Here is a 25,209-nt window from a genome sequence, read left to right as displayed (position 1 = left end):
TGCTTTGCTTTATTGCCTTTCCTGTTTCTTTGTGACTTCTGCTCCTCACCTTGCCCATTCTGCTGTCCTGCTCTGCATCTCCAAAGCTTCTTATTGAAACCACATTTAGTTCATTTTGTGAGCTGGAAGATGTAACTGGTTTTGCTGATATAAGACTTGTAGCAGATATGTGTTGTATTTGGGGCTCTTCATAAGAAGTAGCTTGAAGGAAGCAATTAAAAAACAGTGTTTGTAGTTGATTTTGACCCTGTCTTTATATGAGGTGAGTGTATAATTCACAGCCCATAATATTTTGGTTTCTTAAAGTAGCTTTAGACAACATATCAAAAAATGTGTTCAAAACTGCATGGCTTCCACTTATGCCACTGTAGTGCTATTGACTCTGACCTGTGTAAGTCTGAGTGCATGTTTTAGGTACACAGTGCTTGTGCTATTGAGTCTAGCCCAGCTGATTGATGCTTGACATACTCAAAGTACAGTTTCCTTGTCTTGTGCTTGTCCTGTGTTGATCCATAGAATCATAAAATGGTTTGGGTTGGAAAGGACCTGAAGATCATCCAGTTCCAACCCCCTGCCATGGGCAGGGACACCTCACAATAATCCATGGCACCCAAGGCTCTGGGCAACCTGGCCTTGAACACTGCCAGGGATGGAGCAATTATCACTTCTCTGGGCATCCTGTGCCAGCACCTTCACAGTAAAGAACTTCCTTAGATCCAATCTAAACTTCCCCTGTTTCAGTCTGAACCCATCACCCCTTGTCCTATCACTATAGTCCCTAATGAAGAGCCCCTCTCCAGCATCCTTGTAGCCCCCTTCAGACACTGGAAGCTGCTCTGAGGTCTCCACGCAGCTTCTCTTCTCCAGGCTCAACAGCCCCAATGTTCTCAGCCTGGCTCCATACAGGAGCTGCTCCAGCCCCTGCTCATCCTCGTGGCCTCCTCTGGACTTGTTCCAACAGTTCCATGTCCTTTTTATGTTGAGGACCCCAGAACTGCACACAATGCTGCAAGTGGGGTCTCATAAGAGCAGAGCAGAGGGGCAGGATCACCTCCTTCACCCTGCTGGTCACGCTCCTTTGGATGCAGAACTTTACATTAAAACCCTGTTGTTTTGTGTCACAGAACTTTGATTTTTGTTGTCCATTTGCTGTGGCTGCTGTTTGTCTGCCCCAAATCAAATCCTATGACAAGCAAAAAGGGGGGATGGTTGGGTTGGTGAATGGGAAACTATTGCAAAGGTTTTAATTCTTGCTGCACTTATGGCTTGTTCTCGTTGTCTCTTCCAGCTAATAAAAAGAAAGAGAAAGAGCGGCCCGAGATCTCCCTCCCTTCAGACTTTGAACACACGATTCATGTGGGGTTTGATGCAGTCACGGGAGAGTTCACAGTAAGTGAATCTGGAGGAAAGAGAACTCTGTGGTTTGGCTTATTGCTGGGAGGAGCCATTAATCTTTCATGTAGTGATGCTGGAAAGGCTATTACCATCGTGTAGTTTGATCTCCTTTGAAACACATCTGAGAGGTTACCCACTAATTCCTGCTGAGAGACTGTTTGTCAAACTTGGCACATCCCAGGAGCCCAGGCTGCCAGCAAACTTCACCTTTCCTGTTGTTTTGGCTCGTGTGGACAGCAAAACATGGTATATCTCTCCTCCCTTCGCCTCCCTTCCTCTTATAGAGCTGGATTAGGTCGATAGCATAGTCTGTGTCCACCAAGTGGGGTTCTAAGAGTTCCCCTTTAGGAGACACACAGCCATGTACAACTGCTGATGGCAAAACGTGTGTGTGCTGTCTTAAGGCAATATCACATGCTTTTATGGCTGTTTTTATTGACATGACAAATACTATGACCCCAGAGTTGTATTTCATCATCTTATGCTTCTTAATTTTATGATGAGATAGTATTTTATAGCAGCAGCTGTTGTTTGTGAGCAAGCTGGTTTTACCTGGCTTTAATAGACTTGCCCATGTTAACCTAGATGTACCCAAGCGGTGCATCCAGCATCCTTTTGAATGGGGTGGGTAACTTTACGCCAGTCACTTGCCACTTCATCTCTACAGACTCATTCTTGCTGCTGCTGAAGGGCACAAGTCTGGTTGTGTTTGTTTTCTGGCTGAAATGATGTCTCTGTAATGAAATTCTGAGCTTCATATGTGAAGTTAACATCTCTGCATTCCCAGCTCTGGTTACAACAGGCACCAAACCACTAGTATCAATGAACTCTAGTGCTACAAGAAGACACAAATGAACGTTGTGTGTCCATTGTGCTAGGTGCTACACAGTGTATGTTCTATAGACTTCCTTGGGTATATGAAAATCTGTGTGCTCAGTATGTGTGTAAAGGTTTTGGGTTTTTTTGGGTTTCATGCTCTTCCTGAACTGCAGCATTTGGGTCTGCTCCTTTCTGGGTTTTGAGTTTTGGTCTTCAAAGGACTTGGGACTTGGCCACAGCCTTGTGAGCAGAGTTGTGTTTGCATGTCTGTGTAAGGAATGTGTGACTTGTAACTCCTCCTCTCCTTCTCCTTCTCCTCTCCTTCTCCTTCTCCTCTCCTCCTCCTTCTCCTCTCCTTCTCCTCTCCTTCTCCTCTCCTCCTCTCCTTCTCCTCTCCTTCTCCTCTCCTCCTCCTCTCCTTCTCCTTCTCCTCTCCTTCTTTCCTTCTCCATTTTCCCTGTTTCCCTCACAGCACAGTGTAGCTGTGGTACAACTCTAGTGGGTATCTGTGTGCTGTGAACGTGTTGGTCATTAGGAGCTAACAAGGTCCATCAATATCCCCACAGGGAATGCCAGAGCAATGGGCACGTTTACTGCAGACTTCCAACATCACCAAGTCGGAGCAGAAGAAGAACCCTCAGGCAGTGCTGGATGTGTTAGAGTTTTACAATTCCAAGAAGATCTCCAACAGCCAGAAGTACATGAGTTTCACAGGTACATGCTGGTTGTCTCATATGGCTGCATTGTCCAGCGTTCCATTAGTCACTGGATGTGGGGTTTCCTTCCTTTAAGCAACAAGTGCATCTGTCTTATCAAGGAAGATGTGAGTGAGTGGCTGCTCAAGCATCCCTCTTCCTTCAACACATTGTTTTATTGATCCTGATACCTAACATAGCTGCCAAAGAGGAGTCAGTCCACTGGCCAAATCCCCAAACCACATAGGTTTTCTGAAGCTTCCAGCTGGAAGGCAGATGGTGCCATTGAATTCCCAGTGGTCCCTGGACAAACAGGCAGCTACATTTTGCACCAGTTCCACTTTTCCAGCATTGTGTTGTTTCACGCATGCTTGGGATGAGCTTTGCTCCCGTGTTCCATGATTGAGGAATACCCTTCAGCTTGTTTATTGCTGGCTGGATTCCTCTAAAAATCAGAGCGGCCATGGTTTTATGCCTTCTTTGTATGGATTACCTGCCCACTGGAGAACATCTCCACCCACCACTCCTTTTCTCTTTCAACTCTAACTCATTCCCTTTATATTAAGCTCTGCTTTGGCTCTTTCAAGAGGATAGAGCCATACCACCAGATCTGGTATTGGGAAGGCTCCAGGCAGGGATAAAAGCACGAATCTTCCCTGTATGTATGTGAAGAGTCAAACAAGAAGCCCATCAGTTGACTCGTGGCTTCCTCTGATTCTATTGTAGGAAGCTGAGGTGGCTGAGAGTGAGCATCTTGCAGGTCTCAAGCTAACTGCAGTGCCTCAGCTGGTGATTTAGCCCATTGGAATGATTTTGTATATATGGATGGAGACAGTATTCATTCAAGTGTTGCACTGGGACATTACACCCTCCTGCAGCAGGGATTTGGTGCTCCTGCATTTAGCTATAGCATTTTTTACCCTCTATTCCCATTTTTCTTTACCCTCTATTCCCATATCCGCCTGGTGTCAGCTTGTTCTGGGAATCTGAAGGTCATGCCAAGGTTTCAGAGCAGCCTTTTTTCCTGCCTTTTCCAATGGAGCTTGTCCTTTTCTCCACTGCTACTGCCTTACAACTCATTTACAATGGCTTTACTATCTCTTTCAGATAAATCAACAGAGGATTACAATTCATCAAATACATTGGTAAGCCTGATATTCACATTCTGTCTCAAGTTTGGGGATTAAAACCTTGCATAGAGTAGTTAACTACATGTAAACTTCTACTTTGCTTAGTGCTTTAAAATCTGAACTATATACACTTGTATAGTGAAGACATGTTTATAAACCAAGGCATGCCCCTTGCACCTTTTCTAACTGGGGGAGAACCAAGTAAGCAGAAGTAGCTTTTATTAGTGAATAATAACTAGAAATTAGGGAATTAATGAATAGAAATAGTTGTGTTTCCATAGAAGTCAATCTGTTCCTGTAGCTCGAATTTGACAACCACCGTGTCAGGTTTTATATGTCTCTATAAACATCTCTGATACACAACCCAATTAATTACTAACCCACAATATCTGATTGACCATAAGTAATGTTGGTTACTGTTGATTAACCAAACTAATCTCCAGCAGACCAGGAAATAAAAGGTTCTCCTCCTCTCTGCATGACCTTTACTCTGTCCGTACCAGGGCAGGCACCACTCCTGTTTGCTTTGTTAGGTGCAATACGTTCTCTAGGTGCATGTGAGATGGAAGGAAGCAAACTTAATCAGTTAAGATGAGTCATAAACCCCCATAATTCCCTCATCTCTTGCTTTCTCACTGCCATGCCATTGTCTGGAGCTGACTGGTTCTGCTCCCTTCCACAGGCAGCGTGTTCAGATCTGACCATTTGGGACTTGCTATGAAAGGGAAAGGAGAGGTTTTGCTGTTGTTCATTCATTGTACATCAGTCCTCTGGAGTTTAGAATAGCTGAGGCTGTTGGATTTTAAAGTAAACCCTGAAAACAAGGAGTAGTTGCCAATCTGCTAAGATTGGTTTTGGAAGACACTGGATAAGCTTTAGTTTTGGCTATATACTGGTAGAAGGTGTCCCTGTCTATGGCAGGGGGTTGGAACTGGATGAGCTTTAAGGTCCTTTCCAACCCAAACCATCCTGTGATATTGAGGAAATAGGTTGTTTTTCTTGTTGCTTTTAACAGGCAAAGCTTTTGTGTTACATCAGGAGCATTTCAGCAATGATACATCAGGGTGCTGGTGACTCCAAGTATAATAAGTTCAGTAATACTGTTGCTTTACCCCTCTTACACAGAGAACTCACTTTTGACACTCTTTTCCCCTGCCACTCTTAGGGAGCTGCTGATGCATGAGCAGAACTGGTCTAGTGGGTTGAGGATCTCACCAAGTGTAGTTTGAGATGTTGATAGTGTAAAGATGCCATGAACTTCAAATGCAGCTTCAAATTTAGAAGGCTAAAAGTGACTTTTGTTTCTAATCGCAGCATTGCAGAAGAAAATAATCTAGATAATTATCTAAACCACTTACAAAGCTTAAAAAAATAGAATTTTTCATGTTTTTCATGAAATTTTCTTTTAGAAAGCAATTTTAAAAGGGATTTGAAAAGATTTTACCAGATTCTGCTTCCAAAATCTCTCCTTAGCTCAGTCACCATCCCAAAGCTCCCAACTTGTAGAGAACACATTAAGACCTTAATGCTAACTCAAGCAGTTAAAGACTTCTTTTTCCTATTTGCTGTTTGTGTGACCACATGCAGAATGTGAAAGCTGTCTCCGAGACCCCTGCAGTGCCCTCAGTGTCTGAAGATGAAGATGATGAAGATGATGCAGCTCCACCCCCTGTGATAGCTCCGCGACCTGAGCACACGAAATCCGTGAGCAGAAATACTTCCTTCAGCCCCCACCACTGCAGTCAGAGACGTGTCCTGACTGTGATCCCTCATCCATGGGGTTGAGCCCTTCTTGGGAGCAGGAGGGAGGAGGTTGGAGCTGTTCCTTCTTGCTCAGCACCTTTGTTTTATCACCTATTTGGGGGGACCAGAGAGTCTTTGCTTACTTAACAAAGTAGCTATAGAAATGCAGCCCTGACAGCATCAAGAACAAGAACAATGCGAATAGAAGTGTTTAAATCTTCATCTAACATGTTTCTCTCAACAAAACTAGATCTACACCCGCTCTGTGATAGACCCTCTGCCTCCTCCTACCAGAGATGTGGCCACCTCTCCTATTTCTTCTCCCTCGGAAAACAGCACAGCGGCCCCCGATGCGCTGGTCAGGAACATGGAGAAACAAAAGAAAAAGCCAAAAATGTCAGATGAGGAGATCTTGGAAAAATTAAGTATGTTCCTTCCTTTACATTCCAGCTCCTGCTGTGTTGGTTTCTCAGAACTTTCATAAGCTGCAATGTTCTGACAGTCCCGTTTTGGGATCCCTTACTGATGGTGTTGCGTTGGGACTGCGTGCCAGAACTGGGGGCAGATGTAAGGAGGGAGCATAAATGTAAGCTGAGCACCTGTGATGCCAATTGAAGTCCCCACAGAGTTAATAACTCCTCAGGCTCTGCAAAACAAGCCCTGAATGAGTAACATCTACTTAACTATGAGGTCTGAGTTTGCCACTCGTGATACTCTGCAGCTCTGGAGTGTAGATATTGCAGTGTTAGACATAAAGTGTCTAATGGAGAGAAAATGCATCCCTGTGTTCACCTTCCACAGTACCATGGTATAAAGGCACTTGGTTATTCTTAAATGCCTTAACATTGTGTGGGCACCCAAATTAGTGGTGGTTTCTAAGACAAATCCATTGTGTTTCTCTGTCTTAGTGGCTTTAACAGTGTCTGCCTTCAGTTCAAGTGCTGCCTGGTATTTCGGGGTTAGACTGTAGCATATACAACAGCTGAACCAGCTCTTCTGTGCAGCTGATGCTATCCTCAGCCTGGGCTACTTTCTGTTAGGGTAGAGCATTTCTAATCCTTTGAACTACTAATCCTGTATTAATTACAGCCATGCCTTGCTTGTCAGTTGATGTAAATTGTGTTAGCACCTCTATGGTTGGGCTGATCTCTTGGGTTGAGGATATACCCCTGAAGGTCAGTATTTGATGAAGCAAAGACTAACTGTTAGATGAAGGAGAATTTAATCTGAGGGTATAACTTAAAAGTAAAATGGCACCTGAGGACCTCATTCCTCTAAAGGAAGCTTCAATTGATTGATGGCGTGTTAGCTGGACCTACTGGAAAATTCCCATGCAGTGTTTCTGAGTATTGACTTCACAACCAGAACCCATGTACCGTTAAGGATTCAAGCCATTTTGGTGACCAGGTAGGAGAAGCAGGGACTATGGCAGGAGAAAAAGTGCAATCCTAATACAACTACTGTAAGGAAGAGAAGTGCAAGTGCTGCTCTTAGCAGTATTGGGAGGCAGATGTAATGTGTGATACCCTCCTTGTTCCAGCAAGTGGCATTCAGTGCTGCACTGGTGGTTCTTCAGCATTGAGGATATGGAACTGTTGGAACAAGTCCAGAGGAGGCCACAAGGATGATCAGGGGCTGGAGCAGCTTCTGTATGGAGCCAGGCTGAGAACATTGGGGCTGTTGAGCCTGGAGAAGAGAAGCTGCGTGGAGACCTCAGAGCAGCTTCCAGTGTCTGAAGGGGGCTCCAAGGATGCTGGAGAGGGGCTCTTCATTAGGGACTGCAGTGATAGGACAAGGGGTGATGGGTTCAGACTGAAACAGGGGAAGTTTAGATTGGATCTAAGGAAGAAGTTCTTTACTGTGAGGGTGCTGAGGTGCTGGAATGGGTTGCCCAGGGAAGCTGTGAGTGCTCCATCCCTGTCAGTGTTCAAGGCCAGGTTGGACAGAGCCTTGGGTGCCATGGTTTAGTGTGAGGTGTCCGTGCCCATGGCAAGGGTTGGAACTGGATGATCTTAAGGTCCTTTTGGAACGATTCTATGATTCTATGGTTCTATATACATGTGTGTGTGAAGTTCAGTGGTTGCTGTTAAGTGTCAGCTTCTAGCTATGGGCTGGTCAGAAATAAGCAATGAGGTCTTAATCCTGTTGTCAACTGGTGTTTTTCCACTGAGAGCAGTGGTGTTGTACTTGTGCACACGTGCAACCTTTACATCTTTTGCTTTGACATGTAACTACAATGATTAAAGTCTTATAGCACATATGTATTTGCATACACTGAATATGTACAAAGGTTAAAAGGAAGCTGATAAGTCTCTTAGCATTATCACAGCATTGGTACAGGCATTACTGAATCCTCACCTGGCTCTCTGGAAAGTAGGAAACATTACCCCATTTGAGGGATGAGAGCATTAAGCAGGGCAAGACTAGGAACTGCCTCTTGTCACTGCAGCGTTCTGTCCTGTCACTGCCTTGGGGAAGCATCTCCCTGTCTCACAGCCTGTACTTGTAGCCTGTGTCAGGCTTTGATGGAGAGTTTATGAATATTTGCCCAGGAATTCTTGTCCTCAGGGCAGAGAGTGTTGCTTCCCTAATTGTACAGTGGGATTTATACAGCTGGATTGCTCTTCTCTCACTCCTTCCCAAACATGGGCCATATTCCCTTCCTTTACCTCTGTCTGCCCTAAACCCTGTAGGTTTGGCTGCTCTCCAGTGCTGTCTGAAAATAGCCTGCTCCTACTCTGCTTGCTACTGCATTTCTTGGCCTGATGACCACGAGCAGTTTCTTTGCCAATATACATCTGGTTAGGCTCAGCCCTAGATCCCTTGGAAAGCAGCACCATGTGTTGGCAGCTTGGGTGACTTGCAAACAGCAGCTCAGATGCAGCTCAGCATCCCTTGATCCTCTTAGCCACCCGGGTGCTGTTAGAAAGGAGGCTTGCTCCCAGCTGAGCTCTAGGGGGTTGTTGGCTCTGATTTCTCAGCCTAGAAAGGCTGTGATTCCTGCCTGCCTCAGGGGAGTGGTGAATATCAGTTAATGTGTGCAGGGAGTGTTGAGCTGCACTGATGCTCCTTTTGACAGCTTCCCCCATTCACCCCTTGGCAACTCACCCTGTGATCTGCAGGTCCCTGGCACATCAAGCTGAGAGAGCTGGGCTGGGGCAGCCTGGACAAGAGAAGGCTCCTGAAGGGGAGAGCTGAGAGCAGCTCCAGTGCCTAAAGGGGCTGCAGGAAAGCTGGAGAGGGGCTTGGGACAAGGGCCTGTAGGGCCAGGCCAAGGGGAATGGCTTGAACCTGCCCAAGAGAGGGGAGACTGAGCTGAGCTCTTAGGCAGAAGCTGTTCCCTGTGAGGGTGCTGAGGCGCTGGCACAGGGTGCCCAGAGAAGCTGTGGCTGCCCCATCCCTGGAACTAGATCAGGGATACAGATCTGTTATTCCTGGTGTGCAGTTATCACTTTTAAGGGGAATACACCCACCTGCAAAGCTTGGAAACAGAATATCATAGAATCACAGAATGGTTTGTGTTGGAAAGGACCTTAAGATCATCCAGTTCCAACCCCCTGCCATGGGCAGGGACACCTCACACTAAACCATGGCACCCAAGGCTCTGTCCAACCTGGCCTTGAACACTGCCAGGGATGGAGTATTCACAGCTTCCCTGGGCAACCTATTCCAGTGCCTCAGCACCCTCACAGGAAAGAATTTCTTCCTTAGATGCAATCTAAACTTCCCCTGTTTAAGTCTGAACCCATCACCCCGTGTCCTATCACTGCAGTCCCTGATGATGAGTCCCTCCCCAGCATCCTTATAAGCCCAAATAATAATTGTATTTACATGCATGAGGGCCCTGTATTCCCATTCTGTGCCTAGCAGCATGCAGTGATCAGCTACTAGTGAAGAGTTAATGTGCTTTAATGCCTGTATTCCACCATTTCTGAAGGGGAATACCTGTGAGACAGGAATGCTGCAGCTGATGTGTGTGCATAAATAACTAAAGACTTCCCTGGTGTTTATGTGCCTCTGGATTCCTGATGCATGGTTCTCAATGCTCAGCAGAGCCTATTGTGGTCATAGGGCTGCTCTTAAAGTACAGCTGGTTCTTCAAGCTGTACCACAAAGTCCTTATAACAGCCTCTTATTTCCTTTTGTAGGAAGTATTGTGAGTGTGGGTGACCCCAAGAAGAAGTACACGTGTTTCGAGAAGATTGGACAAGGGTTAGTACATCCTCCTCTTCTCTCCTATGCCTTTCCTTATGCTAAGAAGGAAGTGCTGAAACCAGGCTGAGTTTGCTGTGAAAGCTGTTGGTGATGCTTTAGAGAGTTTCTTGTGTTTGATTGGGACTTTCTTGCTTTCCTGTGTGGTTTTGGTTGGTTTTGGGGGGTTCCACAGCTCCTCTCCCTTTCCTGGCAATGTCTTGAGTCACAGGGACTGTTTGGGGTTTTCTTTTTGTGTGTGTGGTTGTGTTTTAATAGAAGCAAACACATCATTAGATGGTCAGGTTGCTAAATATAGCTGCAAGTAGGGAAGGAACTGCTTATTTTCAGTGTACAAGATGATCTTCTGAGTCAGCTCTCCTGGACCATGGGTCCCGTGCCCCTCTTAGCAGGGTTAGGACAAAGCAGGGGTTGTAGGAGAGGTTATAGTGAGGCAAACCAGTGCAGATCACTGGGATCTGCTGTCGGCTCCCTGTGCTGAGCCTCAAACTCCCATTTCCCTCCCTACAAATGCCTCATTTTGTTTGCTTTAGCTGATCCTGGTTGCTCTGTAATCACATTGGGCAGTCTACAAGCTGGAGCCATGCGAGCTTAAATGGGATCAATTCATGGCCCTACAGCTGTGCTAAGTTGCTGGCTTAGCAGCAAAGGTTTGGGTGACCACAGTGCCCCTTATTAGGAGCTTTGTTCCCCCATAAGTTCTTTGGCTTCTGCTCCACCAGCAGCCTTGGCTCAGACCTGTTTCAGATGTTATTTACCATTGGACGTATTGCATGAGAAGGAATGGGACTGAGAGCACTTCAAAGAGATAAGTGGGAAGGGGCATGTTTTAGGCTCTCAGTCTTGCTATGAGGCACTAATAAGTGTTTGTTTCTTTCTCTTCTCTCTGATTTAGAGCCTCAGGTACAGTTTACACAGCAATGGATGTAGCTACAGGGCAGGAGGTAAGTGCTGCCGGGTTACCACAGCAGTGGAGTTTGGACTGTGTGCTAGCAGTTCAAGTTGATGCTACAAGACAAAGATGGTCTGTCAGGGCTTTGTGGCTTCTTATGTTTAATGAAGTATTTATAAGGCCCCACTTAAACTCTGTATATGCTCTCTGCTCATTTGCTTCCTACACTTACAGTAGTAGACTTACATAGAAATAGTTCCTCTCCCACCCTTTACCCACTTGCTTTCTGCCCTGGAGTTGAGAGACAAGGAATGTCTTTCTATGGTTTTCTGCCCCTTCTGCATATTGAAAAGTGCCCTGCATGTTGAATGCATGCATAATAAAGCAGTGAGGCATATGCAGCATCTGTGGAAATCATTAATGCTAGAGGGAGGACTTTTAAAGAGGAAAGTGTATGCATTATTCCAGATATACTTATGGAAGTCTGCAGCAGAGTGTGTCTGCTTTGCATTTGTACAGCATCAGGGTCATGCACCAGTAAATGTCACAACTGTGCTTTTGCTGAAGCTCCTTCACCCCCTATTAACTGATATTCAGACAGTTCAAGTGCAGCCCTTGAGGAAAGAACATTGCAGTTGGAAGCAGTGAGGAATTTTACAGGAAGAGGAGGAACTCCTATGATGGTTTCCTGCCTTCTTTCTGTATCCCTTCAGTGACTGCCTCTGAACAGGAGTGAGGAAGTACAGGAGCCTCTCTGAAGCATCCTTAGTATTGCTCTGGTCTTGCTTCACCTGCATCTAATGCCTTCCCTCTCCTCTTCTGCCTCCTGCCATGCTGAGTAGTCTTATTGATTTGAAGGCTGTCTGAGAGCCAGGTGCTCTCATGACAGAGTGGAACATAGGAGTTAAAATGTGCTGTTAAAACCCTCCTGCTTTCTGCATACATGCAGAGTAGATACCCTGAAGCAGGCAGAAAGCTACTAAGCCAAAGGGCTACAACACACAAATCCATCCCTAATGCCTTTATATGTAAATAACTGGGAATGAAGGTGAATCTAATTCAGTTCTTCTCATCCTTTTATCTAAACACTGATGCTTATTTCTCCCAGGTCTTGCTGTGAGAGAAAGAAATAGAATCACCACCTCAAAGTACTAAAGTACTAGTACTCAAACTACTAACTTGGCCTCATGTTATTTATGCCCTCCATGCATGGCTGCCCTGCTGTAGAGTTCTAGAAGCAGAAATGTGCATGGAAACAGGCAAAACACCAAAAAAACTTCCATAAACTTCCAATCCAAACTAAAATTAATAGAATCCTTTAAGAAATAAAAGGTTTCTGTCATACCAGTCCATATCAGAGTAGGAGAGCTCTCTCTTGTTATCAAGAAGCTGTAGATGGAGGTGGCCATCCAGATGTGACATAGAGGTCCAGTATGAAAGTTTTAATTCCCCTCATCCTTTTAGGCTTTGAGGATCTCCCATCATGTGTGGAAATGAACTGGCTGCAGGAATTCAGTTGCTAAATGAGGAACCCATGATGGACAAAGTGTCTGGGACTACAATAATCCAACCCTGGGCAGGTTTTGAGGGGACTCCTGTAATAATGCTGTATTTGGTCTTTCTTCACTGCAGGTTGCAATCAAACAGATGAATCTGCAGCAGCAGCCCAAAAAAGAGCTGATTATTAATGAAATCCTTGTGATGAGGGAAAACAAGAACCCCAACATTGTCAACTACTTGGACAGGTAAGTCACGGTTTGAAGTGTTCACAAAGGGACTTGAGAACACTTCCTTGTCACTGTCTTGAGTGATGCTGTCTCAGCTTAAGGCTGGTATAGGACAACCTTGCATTGCTTAATGCACGTGGCAGTGCTGGGGTGGCTGAGTGGTCTCTCTCCATATGCTAAGAGGAATAGAATCATAGAACAGTTAGGTTTGGAAAGGACCTTAAGATCATCCAGTTCCAACCCCCTGCCATGGGCAGGGACACCTCACACTAAAACATGGCACCCAAGGCTCTGCCCAACCTGGTCTTGAACACCACCAGGGATGGAGCATTCACAACCTCCCTGGGCAACCCATTCCAGTGCCTCAGCACCCTCACAGTAAAGAACTTCTTCCTTAGATCCAATCTAAACCTCCCCTGTTTCTGTTTTAACCCGTTACCCCTTGTCCTGTCACTACAGTATCTGAATCAGTCTTCATGGAGTATTTAGGCTCTCTTTAAAGATGAATGAGCATTAGCACTATGCTCCTCTGGGCAACCTGAGAGCATCACCACCCTCATAGGAAAGAACTGCCTAAGATCTCATCTCAATCTCCCCTCTGTCACGTTAAAGCCATTATCAATGCAGCTTTGGTGCATTATGTCAAGTCTGTGCCATTCACCTTGTGTTTCAGAGACAGCTAATTCCAGTAGGGCTGCAGCAGGATTTTCAGTCAGCACCACACTCTCACAGTCCTGATGAACTACAGGTTTGCTCATTTTAGGGTAAAGAGAGAGCCTGCATAGGGTGAGCTGCAAGCTTGGCAGCTCTGTTTGAAGATGCAATGGAGAGATGTGACCTAGGATCTCTTGTGGGAATCTGAGAGAGTATTTGCACATTTGCTTGCTCTGTGTGTACATCAAAATCTTATCAGCTGTTGCTTTTAACAGATTTCTTTAACAGGCTTTTATTGTTTTAGCCAAAAACGTTGTTTCTTGAATGCTGCAGCATCAGTTGTGTCCTGTGCAGAGCGGTGAAGAGAGGCTTTGCTGGAGGGACAGCAAGTCTGCCCTGAAATACTGGGGAGGAGTGTGTGTGTGCAGGGAAGGGATGCTGGGCAAAGGCTGTCTTCTTTTAGAAAGGAGATTACCTGTGTAAAATGAAACAAATGGTAAAGAAGAGTTAGGGATTATGGAATCACAGAATGGTTTGGGACTGTGATCACGAGACCTCTCAGGTCCATCCTAGTTCCACTAAAAACGATGTCAAAAGGCTTGCATCTGTCCCCAGCACAGCATAAAATTACAGCATGGGTTTGGATTGGAAGGACTGAACTCATCCAGTTCCAGCTTCCCTAAGAGCTCAGCTCAGTCTCCCCTCTCTTGGGCAGGTTCAAGCCATTCCCCTTGGCCTGGCCCTCCAGGCCCTTGTCCCAAGCCCCTCTCCAGCTTTCCTGCAGCCCCTTTAGGCACTGGAGCTGCTCTCAGCTCTCCCCTTCAGGAGCCTTCTCTTGTCCAGGCTGCCCCAGCCCAGCTCTCTCAGCCTGGCTCCAGAGCAGAGCTGCTCCAGCCCTCGCAGCAGCTCCATGGCCTCCTCTGGATGTGCTCCAGCAGCTCCACGTCCCTTTTATGCTGCTACCCCAGAGCTGGATCAGGGCTGCAGGGGGGTCTCCCCAGCAGAATGAATTGCATCTGAGCTGAACCTGTTTATTTCTCCTGCCTGATTAGAGGCTTTGTTTTGGCAAAGCTGTTTGAGAGATGTGCTCTTCCCATTAGAGAGAGCATGGCTGAGTACATGCACTTGCCTTGTCTGGCTGGCACATCCCAGCTGCAGGGTAGCTGCTCATTCTGCACTCTTGTTCAGGCTTCCACCAACAAAAGCTGCTGCTTTTGTCCTCCACTTTCTCTCCCTAATCTTTTCCAGAGGGATTAGCTGTTCTTTGAGTGCTGCAATTGGACAGAGTGGCAACTGGGATGAACAGGGGCATTCTTGTGCCTATTATGCCACGATCCTGTTGCTGGGGAGCTTGGTCCATCCTGCCTGGTCTATTGTGCCTGTTTGCTTTATGGATGCTGAATTCAGCTGCTATTTGAACACTGCTTACGGGCTTCTGCCTATTGCTGTTGCAGAAGGAAGTACAAGGAAGGATGTACTGACCATTGTAGGACCCGTTCTTGACATTGTCTCCCCTTCTAAGTCCCTAATAGGGCTGCAAGAGAGTCATTGGCATAAACCATCTCTCTTGCTTCTCTTTGCCCCAGCTCCTGTCCTTATGCCAGCATTTCCTATGCTTTATTCTCTCACCTGCTTGTCCCTGTTGTTCGTGGTAAAGAGAGCACTTCTGCTGCAGTGTAAGCAGCCAGTGTGGCACGAAGGTGTGCTGTGACATTTAAGGTAGTGACATGGCCTAATTCAGCTGTACTGAGGAGCTGAATTTAGAAGCATCTGGCTCTGAAGAGCATGACATCAGTTTTCCTGTGCAGACAAGCAGCCGTTTATGCTGATTTACTTTGTGGAGGTGTCAGTTTCTACTGCATGAAGGAGGCCTTCAGAGTCCTGCTTCTAACCACAGGCAGCAGATCCCTAGTGTCACTCAAAGCAAACTGCTGCTTTTGTGTTTCTTCCTTCTTGCAGAACTCTCCTTAACCCCATAAACCCCACAAATCCTCTACTTTAAGTGGTAGCCACTGCTACCATCGCCCCATCCCTGCACTCAACGAGGGCTGGAAGGTCAGGGCATAAAGCTGAAGGTATATGACAGGCATGCAACAGAAAACACTGATTTCTTTCCAGGCTGACTCATGTTTGCATGTTGCTGGTGTAGAAATCTATAAAGGATGATCTTGCACCTCTGAGGAAAACCACATTTCATTAAGTTGATCAATAAGAAAGGACTAGGAGTGACTGGTGTGTGTGATAGGAAGGGCTTGGTGAACACCTTCCTAAGGCATCTAAGCCTAGGAACACCTTCCAGTAGACACTACCTGCCCTTACAGATGGATGGAGGGAAAGCTGTAGACCACCTCCTCCTTCCTCAGAGACTTTCATCAGCTTGTTTTTACTGCCAGCCTTGATTTGGAAGCTGTGGGTGCCAAGGTGCAACACCATGCTGTGCCTGACAGCACATGGGGAGCAGCATGTAGGTGTATGGGCTTCCTGGTGGTGTCACCAGCACTGCTGAGAGGGTGGGTTTGAGTCATGCCAACAGTGACAGGCAGCTCAGTGACTAAAAGTGGCCTCTTGCTGCAGCAGGAGAGTGAAGCCATCCCTGAGACAGCATCACCCAGTCTTGTGAAATGACATTTGCTTGGCAGCAGATTGCAGGAGCCACTGTTAGTTCCACCTCCCTGCATGTTGTGTCGACTTGATCAGCTATTGAGGTGCCTGGGTCTTGGCATGTGCCTTTGGCTGCTCATGGCACAGCTTTGGTTCACAGTGTGGTTCTTGGCTTGCTCCATCCCTTTTGGCTGCAGAAATATTCCAGCTTGGTAACAGCATGCTCAGCCTGGTGGAATGTGGGAGTGATGGAGCCCATTCTGCCTGTTCTGTAGGGATAGGGTGAGGGGGAATGGCTTTAAACTGTCAGAGAGGAGACTGAGATTAGACATTAGGAAGAAGTTCTTCCCTGCCCTCATTCAAAGCCCCTCTCCAGCTTTCCTGCAGCCCCTTTAGGCACTGGAGCTGCTCTCAGCTCTCCCCTTCAGGAGCCTTCTCTTGTCCAGGCTGCCCCAGCCCAGCTTTCTCAGCCTGTCCCCATAGCACAGGTGCTCCAGCCCAGTTTTATAGCCAGGAAACTTGTAGCCTGTTCTTCCATTACTTCTCTCATTGACTTTCTGCACTCACCCTTCTCTCTGCTCATTCAGGTTTTGACCAGATCCTCCCCTGTACAGAAGGTACAAGTACCTGATGCCCCAAATGCACTGCCCAAGCCTCATGATTCCTCTGTGTTTCTAAGAGAGCTTTAAGACCCAGTGTGTTCTGGCTGTGTAAATGGTGGCGTGCTCACACTTGCTGATTATAACACCTGGTTTTGCCTCCTCAGTTACCTTGTAGGAGAAGAGCTCTGGGTGGTCATGGAGTACTTGGCAGGAGGCTCCCTAACAGATGTTGTGACTGAGACCTGCATGGATGAAGGACAGATCGCAGCCGTGTGCCGAGAGGTAAAGCAGCACTTGTGCTTGGAGGGAGCCAGGATTGGGAAGGGGACATGGGCTTTCCATGAGCTCCATGGGAATAGCTGTCTCCAGCTCCTGTAATGCAATAGGCATTGCAATAGCTCCTGTAATCCATCATTCTTTCAGAGGATGGGTTTCATCTGGGAGGTTGCAGCATACAATCCTAATACATTTCACCATAGAGGGAGGATTAGAATGCAAAATGGGCTTGGAATCCTTGGGTTCTCTTATGTTTTGGGACTAACTTGTCCTCCTATGACCTGCTAATCCCAGTGGGTGTCTCTCTGTAGCCTCACACACACTGAGTATATGAAAGTCCCTAAGACCCCATGCCCTTGCTACTCAGAATGCACGTTGTTAGACCATTATTTGGCTAATTGTGACTGGTGAATGATTTCATGCACAGTAAGAATATCTCAATTCTTTTATGTTTCATTTTGGGTTTTTTTCAGTGTCTCCAAGCTCTGGAATTCCTCCATTCAAACCAAGTTATTCACAGAGACATCAAGAGTGACAACATCCTGCTGGGAATGGATGGCTCTGTCAAACTAAGTATGTGGGGAGCATCGCTGGTGATGACTTGTCAACCCAAGTCTGTTATCTGCTCTGAGACAGGCCTGTTAGGGAGATGGGTGTTGGAGATGCTTGCTGTGGTGGTGAAGAGGCTGTGGAGGTGCTCCTGTAGGCATTGGTTTTAATGGAGATTGGTAATCGTGAATCCTTGTGAATGGATACCAGACTCAAAGTGAGATTTGGGCTTTGTTATGGTTTTGTGGGGTAAAATAACTGTATTCTAATGCTACTCCAGTCTAGAAAAGGAGTGAATTCAGAACTGTGTGACTAGAAAACACTTCATCTTCCAACTCCAACCCAGACTGACCTCTAAACGTTGTTCCCTCCTTGTGTCATCACCACTCATGAAGACCTTGAGACCCTTCTGCCCCTCAGGTGCTAAGGTGCCTGTTGTTCTTATCCTTGCCCATGCAGAGATAAGGCTGGAAAGCAGTAAATGATTATCTTCCACCTCTCTCTTTAACAGAACAGTGCTCCCTTCCTCCTGCTCTCAGTTCTGTTGGCTGGCACCCAATAGGCATAAATACATCTATTTTTGTCAGCACTGACAGCAGATATGACTCAAAATTCACACAGTGCAGATATGCTGAGTAAGAAGGTGGGGGATTTTTTGGGCACATAATTGCTTTTCAGACTAAAGCTGTACTTTGGTACAGTCACATCTCTGGAGGGTTAGCAATGAATAGCTGATCAGGGCCAAAGTGCTCTGTTCTTATGGAGCAACTTCTTTAAGCACACACTGCAGGTACTGGGCTGTAGCATAGAGAGCTAAGGCCCTGTGGATATGCTGCAGTAACCTTCTGGACCTGAGCTGCTTATTGGCTCTGCTGAGCATTTCCTCTCTTCATGAACCATATGTACCTTCCCTGGTTGTTGCCCTTGATGAAACCTCAGTGAGGGACCAGGATCATTTCCATCATCCTGCCTAAAATTAGAGCTGGGATGCCACAGGGGGTCAGGATGGGCAGTGCCTCTCGCTGAGTGCATTCTGCTGGGCTCACAAGAACAGAAGGACTCTTCTCTTGGTAAGTCAAGCACAAGTAGGAGACAGGACTCAGCAATCTCTGTGTGAGGGCTGCTCATCTGTCTGTCTGTTCAAAGGAAATAATCACTATAAATTTAGGTACTTTATTTTGAACACTGGTTGCTTTGTAAAGCAAAACCTGTTTGAAGGATGATGCATCCACTGGGGAAGTGCTATCTCTGGGATTGCAAATATCATAGGATCCTAGAGTGGTTTGGGTTGAAGGGGCCTTAAAGCTCATCCAGCTCCAATCCCTGCCATTGGCAGGGACCCCTTCCACTGGAGCAGCTGCTCCAAGCCCCTGTGTCCAACCTGGCCTTGAACACTGCCAGGGATGGGGCAGCCACAGCTTCTCTGGGGAACCATTAACAAATACCACCAGGCAATGCAGCATGTGGGTTGGGGGATGTATCTAGGTCAGACTGTACATTAAATTCCTTCTTAAGATACCCAGAAACAGTCTTTAAGCCATATATATTCCATAGTGTGTTACCACTGCATAATGCTGCAAGCACAGTCAAGTGTCTCAGCATCTTAGAGTTATTTACTCATCTCCATCATCCACATAAACAAGTCTGTGATCCTCATGGTCTTGCTGGGTCAGATTTAGAACTCTACCTCTCAATGCTATTTTCTGTATTAGAATCATAAAATCTGGGTTGGAAAAGCCCTTTAAGCTCATCCAGTCCAACCATTCCCATCACTGCCCATTCCATCCCTGCCCCATGGCACTGAGGCCTCGTCTCCACGGGCTGTGAACCCTTGCAGGGCCGGTGCCTGCAGCCCTGCCCTGGGCAGCCTGTTCCAATGCCTGAGCACCCTGTGGGGCAGGAATTGTTCCTCAGCTCCATCTAAACCTGCCCTGGTGCAGCTTGAGGCTGGTTCCTCTTGTCCCATCCCTTGTTCCTTGGGAGCAGAGCCCAGCCCCTCCTGGCTCCATCCTCCTGTCAGGCACTTGGAGGGAGCCATCAGGTCCCCCCTGAGCCTTCTCTTCTCCATCTGAACCCCCCAGCTCCCTCAGCCCTTCCCCATCACCCTTGTGCTCCAGTCCCTTCACAAACCCACCCCTCCTTGCACAGTTGCAGCAGGGTAACCACAGCTCCAGCATCTGTAAGTGTTGTTTTGGAGAAACTTGCTGATTTTTGTGTCTCTTTCTCCCCCCCCCTCTTTATTTTCCAGCTGACTTCGGGTTCTGTGCCCAGATCACTCCTGAGCAGAGCAAACGCAGCACCATGGTGGGGACCCCGTACTGGATGGCACCCGAAGTGGTGACACGGAAAGCATATGGGCCCAAAGTGGATATCTGGTCGCTGGGGATAATGGCCATTGAGATGATTGAAGGAGAGCCCCCCTACCTCAATGAGAACCCCCTAAGAGTAAGCGAGTATCTTTGCTAAGGTCTTTGCTAAGCTTGCTAAGTAACTCCTCCAGCTCCCTACCTCCTCACATACCATAGTGAGAAGATGGAGATAGTTTTAGTTATAAGCCATGGCTTGCTCTGGGTAGCAGAGGTGTGGGTTCTTCCTGTGCAGCCCCTCTGGTCAGCTCTGATGAGTTAGATCATTGCACACTCATCATTGCACACTCATCATTGCACACTCATCATTGCACACTCATCATTTCCCACTCTCTGGAGATGCTGATAGAGGCAGAAGGAATACCTGATGGCACCAAAGCAGCTGACATCTTGAATCCTTGTGCACTCCATAGGGAAGAGTTGTCCTTAAGGTCAGGAATATGACATTACTCTTCTATAAATGGAGCTTTTTCTTCCTGCTGATTGTTCCTCCTTGTGTGTCCCAAATGAAGCTACAGGATTAATACACCTTTGGCAGGGCTTAAGCCTCCTGATGTCGTTCCCTTGTTTAGTTTATAATGAAAGAGGTGATGCTGTCAGTTTGTAAGGGTGTAACTGCTCCTAATACAAGCCAGGTTTATGGCTTCTCCCTTAGCTACACAGGATGAGGGGATCTAGAAAGGTTCTGTTTGACTTTTGTCTCCATCTCTTGCTCTGGAACTGATTCTGGGGAGAGAAGAGCAGCAGCAAAGAGCGAAAGGAAGGGACCTGGGTGTTGAGTTAAAGGAAGGTGGCTGCATAACAGTACTTTGGCCTCGTTTAACTCAACTGGTGCCAATTCCCAGGCTATCAGCCTGCTCCCATGGGCTGTGCTGAGTGATGTGCTCCAAGGGGCTGTGTGTTAACAAGTCTCCAACAGATTTCCATTCCTTTTGAAAGTCCATCCAGGAGATTTCTTGCATGAAATCCAGAACTGGATGGAATTCCGAGTCCATTCTCAGAGGGTGTGTGTGTGTTTCAATGCTTTAGACCCAAACAGTAGCAAAGCTACTTGTTTCTGGAGTATGCTCAAAGCTGCTTGAGGATCTGTCTATTGTGAGGAACCAACTGCATCTTCATCATAGTGGAGTCTTAAGCCTTGTGCACTAGGGTGAAGTACTGAGAGGGAAATAACCCTATTTATTCAGGGGTACTTTCCCATGAGGATATAGTTATTGCAGGAGTCTAGCACTGGTCGAGTCGTGCCAGTTAACTTCCCTATATAAACACAGCCTGGAATGTTGTTTTTGTCCTCCTAATCCCTTGAGAGGACTGCAGGATCCAAACCCAGATTAGGAGGGTAAAACAATAAAGGATTGGATCCCATCCATGTTAAAACAGGGCTGGCAGCTATTCCGTTCGCTGAAGCTGAAGCATTGATAGTCACCCTGATAAGGTGGGATTTTCTTCCTCTCCATTGAACAGAGACAGAGGAGAAGTGGGTGTCTCTGTAATCCAGAGATGGAATCTGACCTTCATAACCTCCTCTTTCTTTGGTGCTTGCTTTTGCTTTAGGCCCTGTATCTCATTGCCACTAATGGGACACCAGAGCTGCAGAACCCAGAGAAGCTTTCACCCATCTTCAGAGACTTCTTAAACCGTTGTCTTGAAATGGATGTGGAAAAGAGAGGTTCTGCCAAAGAGCTGCTGCAGGTAGGTGATGGGGAATGGAAATCACTGTAATCCAGCTACCATAGAACGGTTTGGGTTGGAAAGGACCTTAAGATCATCCAGTTCTAACCCTGTGCCATGGGCAGGGACAGCTGAGTAAGGCCAGGCTTACTTGTTTAGGGTCTGAAATCCTGCATCAGCAGAGCTAAGGAAACCTGCTAGGAAAAAGACCACCAAAACCCAACCTCAAACCTTAATCTCTGATAAAGTGTTAGCAAACTACTCCCTTTTTATGCTGTTCTGGCTACTAGTGGCAGCTGTGCAGTGTGTTCTGTAACCAACGTGCAGTAACAGCTGTGCTCCAGGCCTGCCAGATGCTGAGCCCCTTAAATCCTGTGTCTTCTTCACACAGCTGGCACATCTGTATGTGTTGTCATGTTCTTGATGTGCTGTTCTGATTTGGACAGCAGGAGGGCTTCAAGCTAGCAGATGCTCCGGTTGTCTCCCTCCTGGTGGAGGGATGATGAAGCTCTTTGGCTTATTCACAGCTTGCATTACCTGGGGCAGTTTGGTGATACCACATTTTGCCAGATACTACTCCATAAAGAGGTGATGGAACAAAGCTTGTGAGGTATCTTAACCACAGAATGGTTTGGGTTGGAAGGGACCTTAAAGCTCATCCAGCTCCAACCCCTGCCACGGGCAGGGACCCCTTCCACTGGAGCAGCTGCTCCAAGCCCCTGTGTCCAACCTGGCCTTGAACACTGCCAGGGATGGGGCAGCCACAGCTTCTCTGGGCACCCTGTGCCGGTGTCCCATCATCCCAGCATCAATTCTTTCACTGGTATCTTTAGTCTGCACTCCTGGTGAAAGAAGAGGCCCAGGCTGCCAGGCTTCTTGCTGACACGGATTGAGGAGTGGTTCATGTGTTCCTTCTGTCAGAGTTTGCTCTGGGGATGGAAAATGCAGCTCTGTAAAATGAATGTGTGAGCAGGGGCACCCAGCCCTCAGCTGTGAGACAGTTCCCATTCTTGTCTGTCTTCCTTTCAGCTACTTTGGTGCATCCAGTTCTGGGTGTGTTGCTGCCTTCTGAGGCTGTAACGAAGCTTTAATCATTGTCAGAATGGCAGTAGTTGAAAGATGGCTTTTTCTACTGGACTTTCCAGCCCCAAAATACCAGAGAGCAGTAACGTCCTGTTCCTTGGAGCAGAACACTTTGACCGTAACATTTCAGCCTGGTTTGAACTACTTTGTAGGCTCTGATGTTATTGTCCCCCTCCATCTCTGAAGCATGTTGCCTGGGGTGGTTGTTCCCTCTTGATGCTCAGAAGTCCTGTGGGATGGAGTTGCTTTGTGTTCTCAGAACAGCTTGTGGGCTTGCCCTACACAGCTTGGCTCTCATGTGAGAGCTGTTGTGATGATCAATATTGTTTTACTTAACAGAACACCTTGTGTAGGAGACTGAGTGGTTCTGTTCTGCTCTCTGAAATTCCAGCTGCTTTGCACAGTTCAGTGATGGTAGCAATAGGATGAGGGGCAATGGGTTCAAACTAAAACAGGGGAAGTCCATGTTGGAGATAAGGCAGAAGCTCTTCCCTGTGAGGGTGCTGAGGTGCTGGCACAGGATGCCCAGAGAAGCTGTGGCTGCCCCATCCCTGGCAGTGCTCAAGGCCAGGTTGGACACAGGGGCTTGGAGCAGCTGCTCCAGTGGAAGGGGTCCCTGCCTGTGGCAGGGGTTGGAACTGGAGGAGCTTTAAGGTCCCTTCCAACCCAAATCATTCTGGGATTCTGATATCCATTAAACACTAAGGCAATGCTCTTACCAAGCCTGTGATAACAGTGAAGAGAGGAATGAGAGGTGATTCCTGCAGGGAGCCCAGTGCCTTGTGTTTGAAACCAGCAGTTTTTTTTTACTACACCTTTGTTCTACACTGTATTTCACTATAGAATCTTAGAACCTGAATCATAGAATCAGCCAGGTTGGAAAAGGGCTTTAAGATCATCAAGTCCAACATTCACTCCAGGACTACCAAGACCACCACTAAACCATACCATTGATGAAAACAGATTATTGCAAGACTTTATAATTCCTCAGGAGAATTCGCTGAGTTTTGGTTGGTTTTGAACATGTTACAAACCTGGAGAGTTTAGCTTGTGTTGGGTGCAAACCTGTCCATCACTTCAGGCAAGGCCCAGAGGTTTGTGGTGGTATCAAGACCTTTTGGTTCCTCCTGTTCAGAGGTTGTAGTAAGCTGCTCAGGTCACCTGGGTCTAAGTACCAATACTCTGAATAGCCACAACACTTCTGGGTCAGATTTAACCCTTTCTCTTTATTCTTTCTCCTAGCACCAGTTCCTGAAAATTGCCAAGCCTCTCTCTAGCCTCACTCCTCTGATTATTGCAGCTAAAGAGGCAGCCAAGAACAACCATTAAAGTGATGGAGCCAACGCAAGCTGTCGTGTCAATGGCTTTGAGATGCTCATTTCAGAGACTGAATCACTGCTCCCTCTCCCTTTCTGCTCCTTCTTCACAGGGGGGTTCTTCAGTCTGATCTGCCCTGAAGGGTGCCAATGGTGTTGTCACTGAATGTGGAAGGGCACCCAACAGGGACATCTTAAGGAGTGAACTACCTTCCCATCCTTGTGATGGCAGAGGGGAGGAGTGTTTTGTATGGTTGGGAAGATCTGAGAACGTCTGATCCTGACCTACATGTAGCGAAGCCAGTTTGTTTCCATAGTTCTTACTGGGTTTGTTTGTAAGAATCATGTGGAGCCTTAGACCATGCTTATTGTAATAGAGGAAATCTTTTGCTGCCTGGACTTTGCCTGCTTCTGCCAAGCTGCTGTTCCCCCACTGAGGCTGCTTTGGAGGACTTGAGGAGGGAAGGAAGGAAGCAGCAGTGACGTGAAGAGTGCAACAACCAAATGGGGAATGAGGATGTGAATATGCATCCCTCCTTCAGCCCCACTGGATCCTTTGAGGGAGGATGGAAAAGCCTCTGTGTGCTTCCTGCAGCCATTGGAGTGTAATTCATGGATAATCTTTTTGCCAAATTGTGTGGATCGGGGGTTCCCTCCCCTTTTAGTTTCAACTCGATGATGTTTCTGTGTCCTAGAAGGTAAATCACAGGAAGAATTGTCAACCAGCTCTATTTTATCAGCGCTACGAGGCTTCTTAGAGGACCCTTGCCCTGTGTTCTAAAGCAAACAGAGCAATCACTGCGATAAAGAGAAGCTTTGCCAGCAAAATGATGTGGAAAACTCTTGGTTCTTAGAGCAAGGCCAATGGGAAACAAACTGATCACGGATGCTGCTGTCTTGGAGACATTAATTTTGGGGGAAATGAGAGTGGTTTCCTTACGCTACTGATTCCTTTGGTGTCCAATAGTCTGCAAACCATGGAACCCGGACCTGTGAGAGGGGTTGGTTGGAAACACTGGGCTCATGTTCAGCTGTATACTGATTCTTTTGTATCTTAAATAAAATGACTGCTGAGTTTCTTAATGTGGGGCTGAGGGAGGTTTGGAGAGGTCACTGTCACCAGGCAGGTCTGTTGGATGCTGTTTGCATCGTCACCAGGTATTGGAATGCATTGGATGAAGCAGTATAACCTTGCCTCTTACCCCTTCTCCTGTAGTCGTTTGGGATAGCAAATGGCTTTCAAGGGAATAACTTTACCCATAGAGGAATCTTCTGTATCATGCCTCTTTCCAAAGAGTTTCCCCTTGCACAGCTTGGATCCAAGGATAGATTCCTTGGGCAAAACAGTAAGTGCCAGCCTGGGGTGGGATGTGATCTATTGATGGGCTCCGCTTGGAGCTTAGGTGGGGATGGTGGAATGGAAGGGCACTATCCATGAATAATTCCCTTGGATAAGGACTTTCTTTGTATTTTGCCTG

The 25,209-nt window shown here is 46.9% G+C and overlaps 1 protein-coding gene across 2 annotated transcripts in view; it reads left to right on the top strand.

Annotated features, from left to right (window-relative positions):
- PAK1 (p21 (RAC1) activated kinase 1) overlaps positions 1-24,814 on the top strand; it is a 70,167-nt gene extending 45,353 nt beyond the window's left edge. For both annotated transcript variants that reach the window (XM_031045204.2, XM_005144771.2), the window contains exons 4-16: positions 1,289-1,389; positions 2,781-2,928; positions 4,017-4,054; positions 5,627-5,743; positions 6,033-6,207; positions 9,931-9,994; positions 10,890-10,938; positions 12,519-12,631; positions 16,635-16,752; positions 17,220-17,319; positions 19,544-19,740; positions 21,216-21,353; positions 23,658-24,814. In XM_031045204.2, coding sequence (XP_030901064.1) covers positions 1,289-1,389; positions 2,781-2,928; positions 4,017-4,054; positions 5,627-5,743; positions 6,033-6,207; positions 9,931-9,994; positions 10,890-10,938; positions 12,519-12,631; positions 16,635-16,752; positions 17,220-17,319; positions 19,544-19,740; positions 21,216-21,353; positions 23,658-23,744 — 1,445 coding nt within the window. In that variant the 3' untranslated portion in view covers positions 23,745-24,814. The remainder of the gene's footprint in view (positions 1-1,288; positions 1,390-2,780; positions 2,929-4,016; positions 4,055-5,626; positions 5,744-6,032; positions 6,208-9,930; positions 9,995-10,889; positions 10,939-12,518; positions 12,632-16,634; positions 16,753-17,219; positions 17,320-19,543; positions 19,741-21,215; positions 21,354-23,657) is intronic.
- Positions 24,815-25,209: the final 395 nt, after the last annotated feature.

This window comes from Melopsittacus undulatus, chromosome 2 (assembly GCF_012275295.1).
Source record: "Melopsittacus undulatus isolate bMelUnd1 chromosome 2, bMelUnd1.mat.Z, whole genome shotgun sequence".
Lineage (NCBI taxonomy): Eukaryota > Metazoa > Chordata > Aves > Psittaciformes > Psittaculidae > Melopsittacus > Melopsittacus undulatus.
Note: the sequence above shows the minus strand (reverse complement) of the source record. Positions and strands in the feature narration are given on the sequence as shown.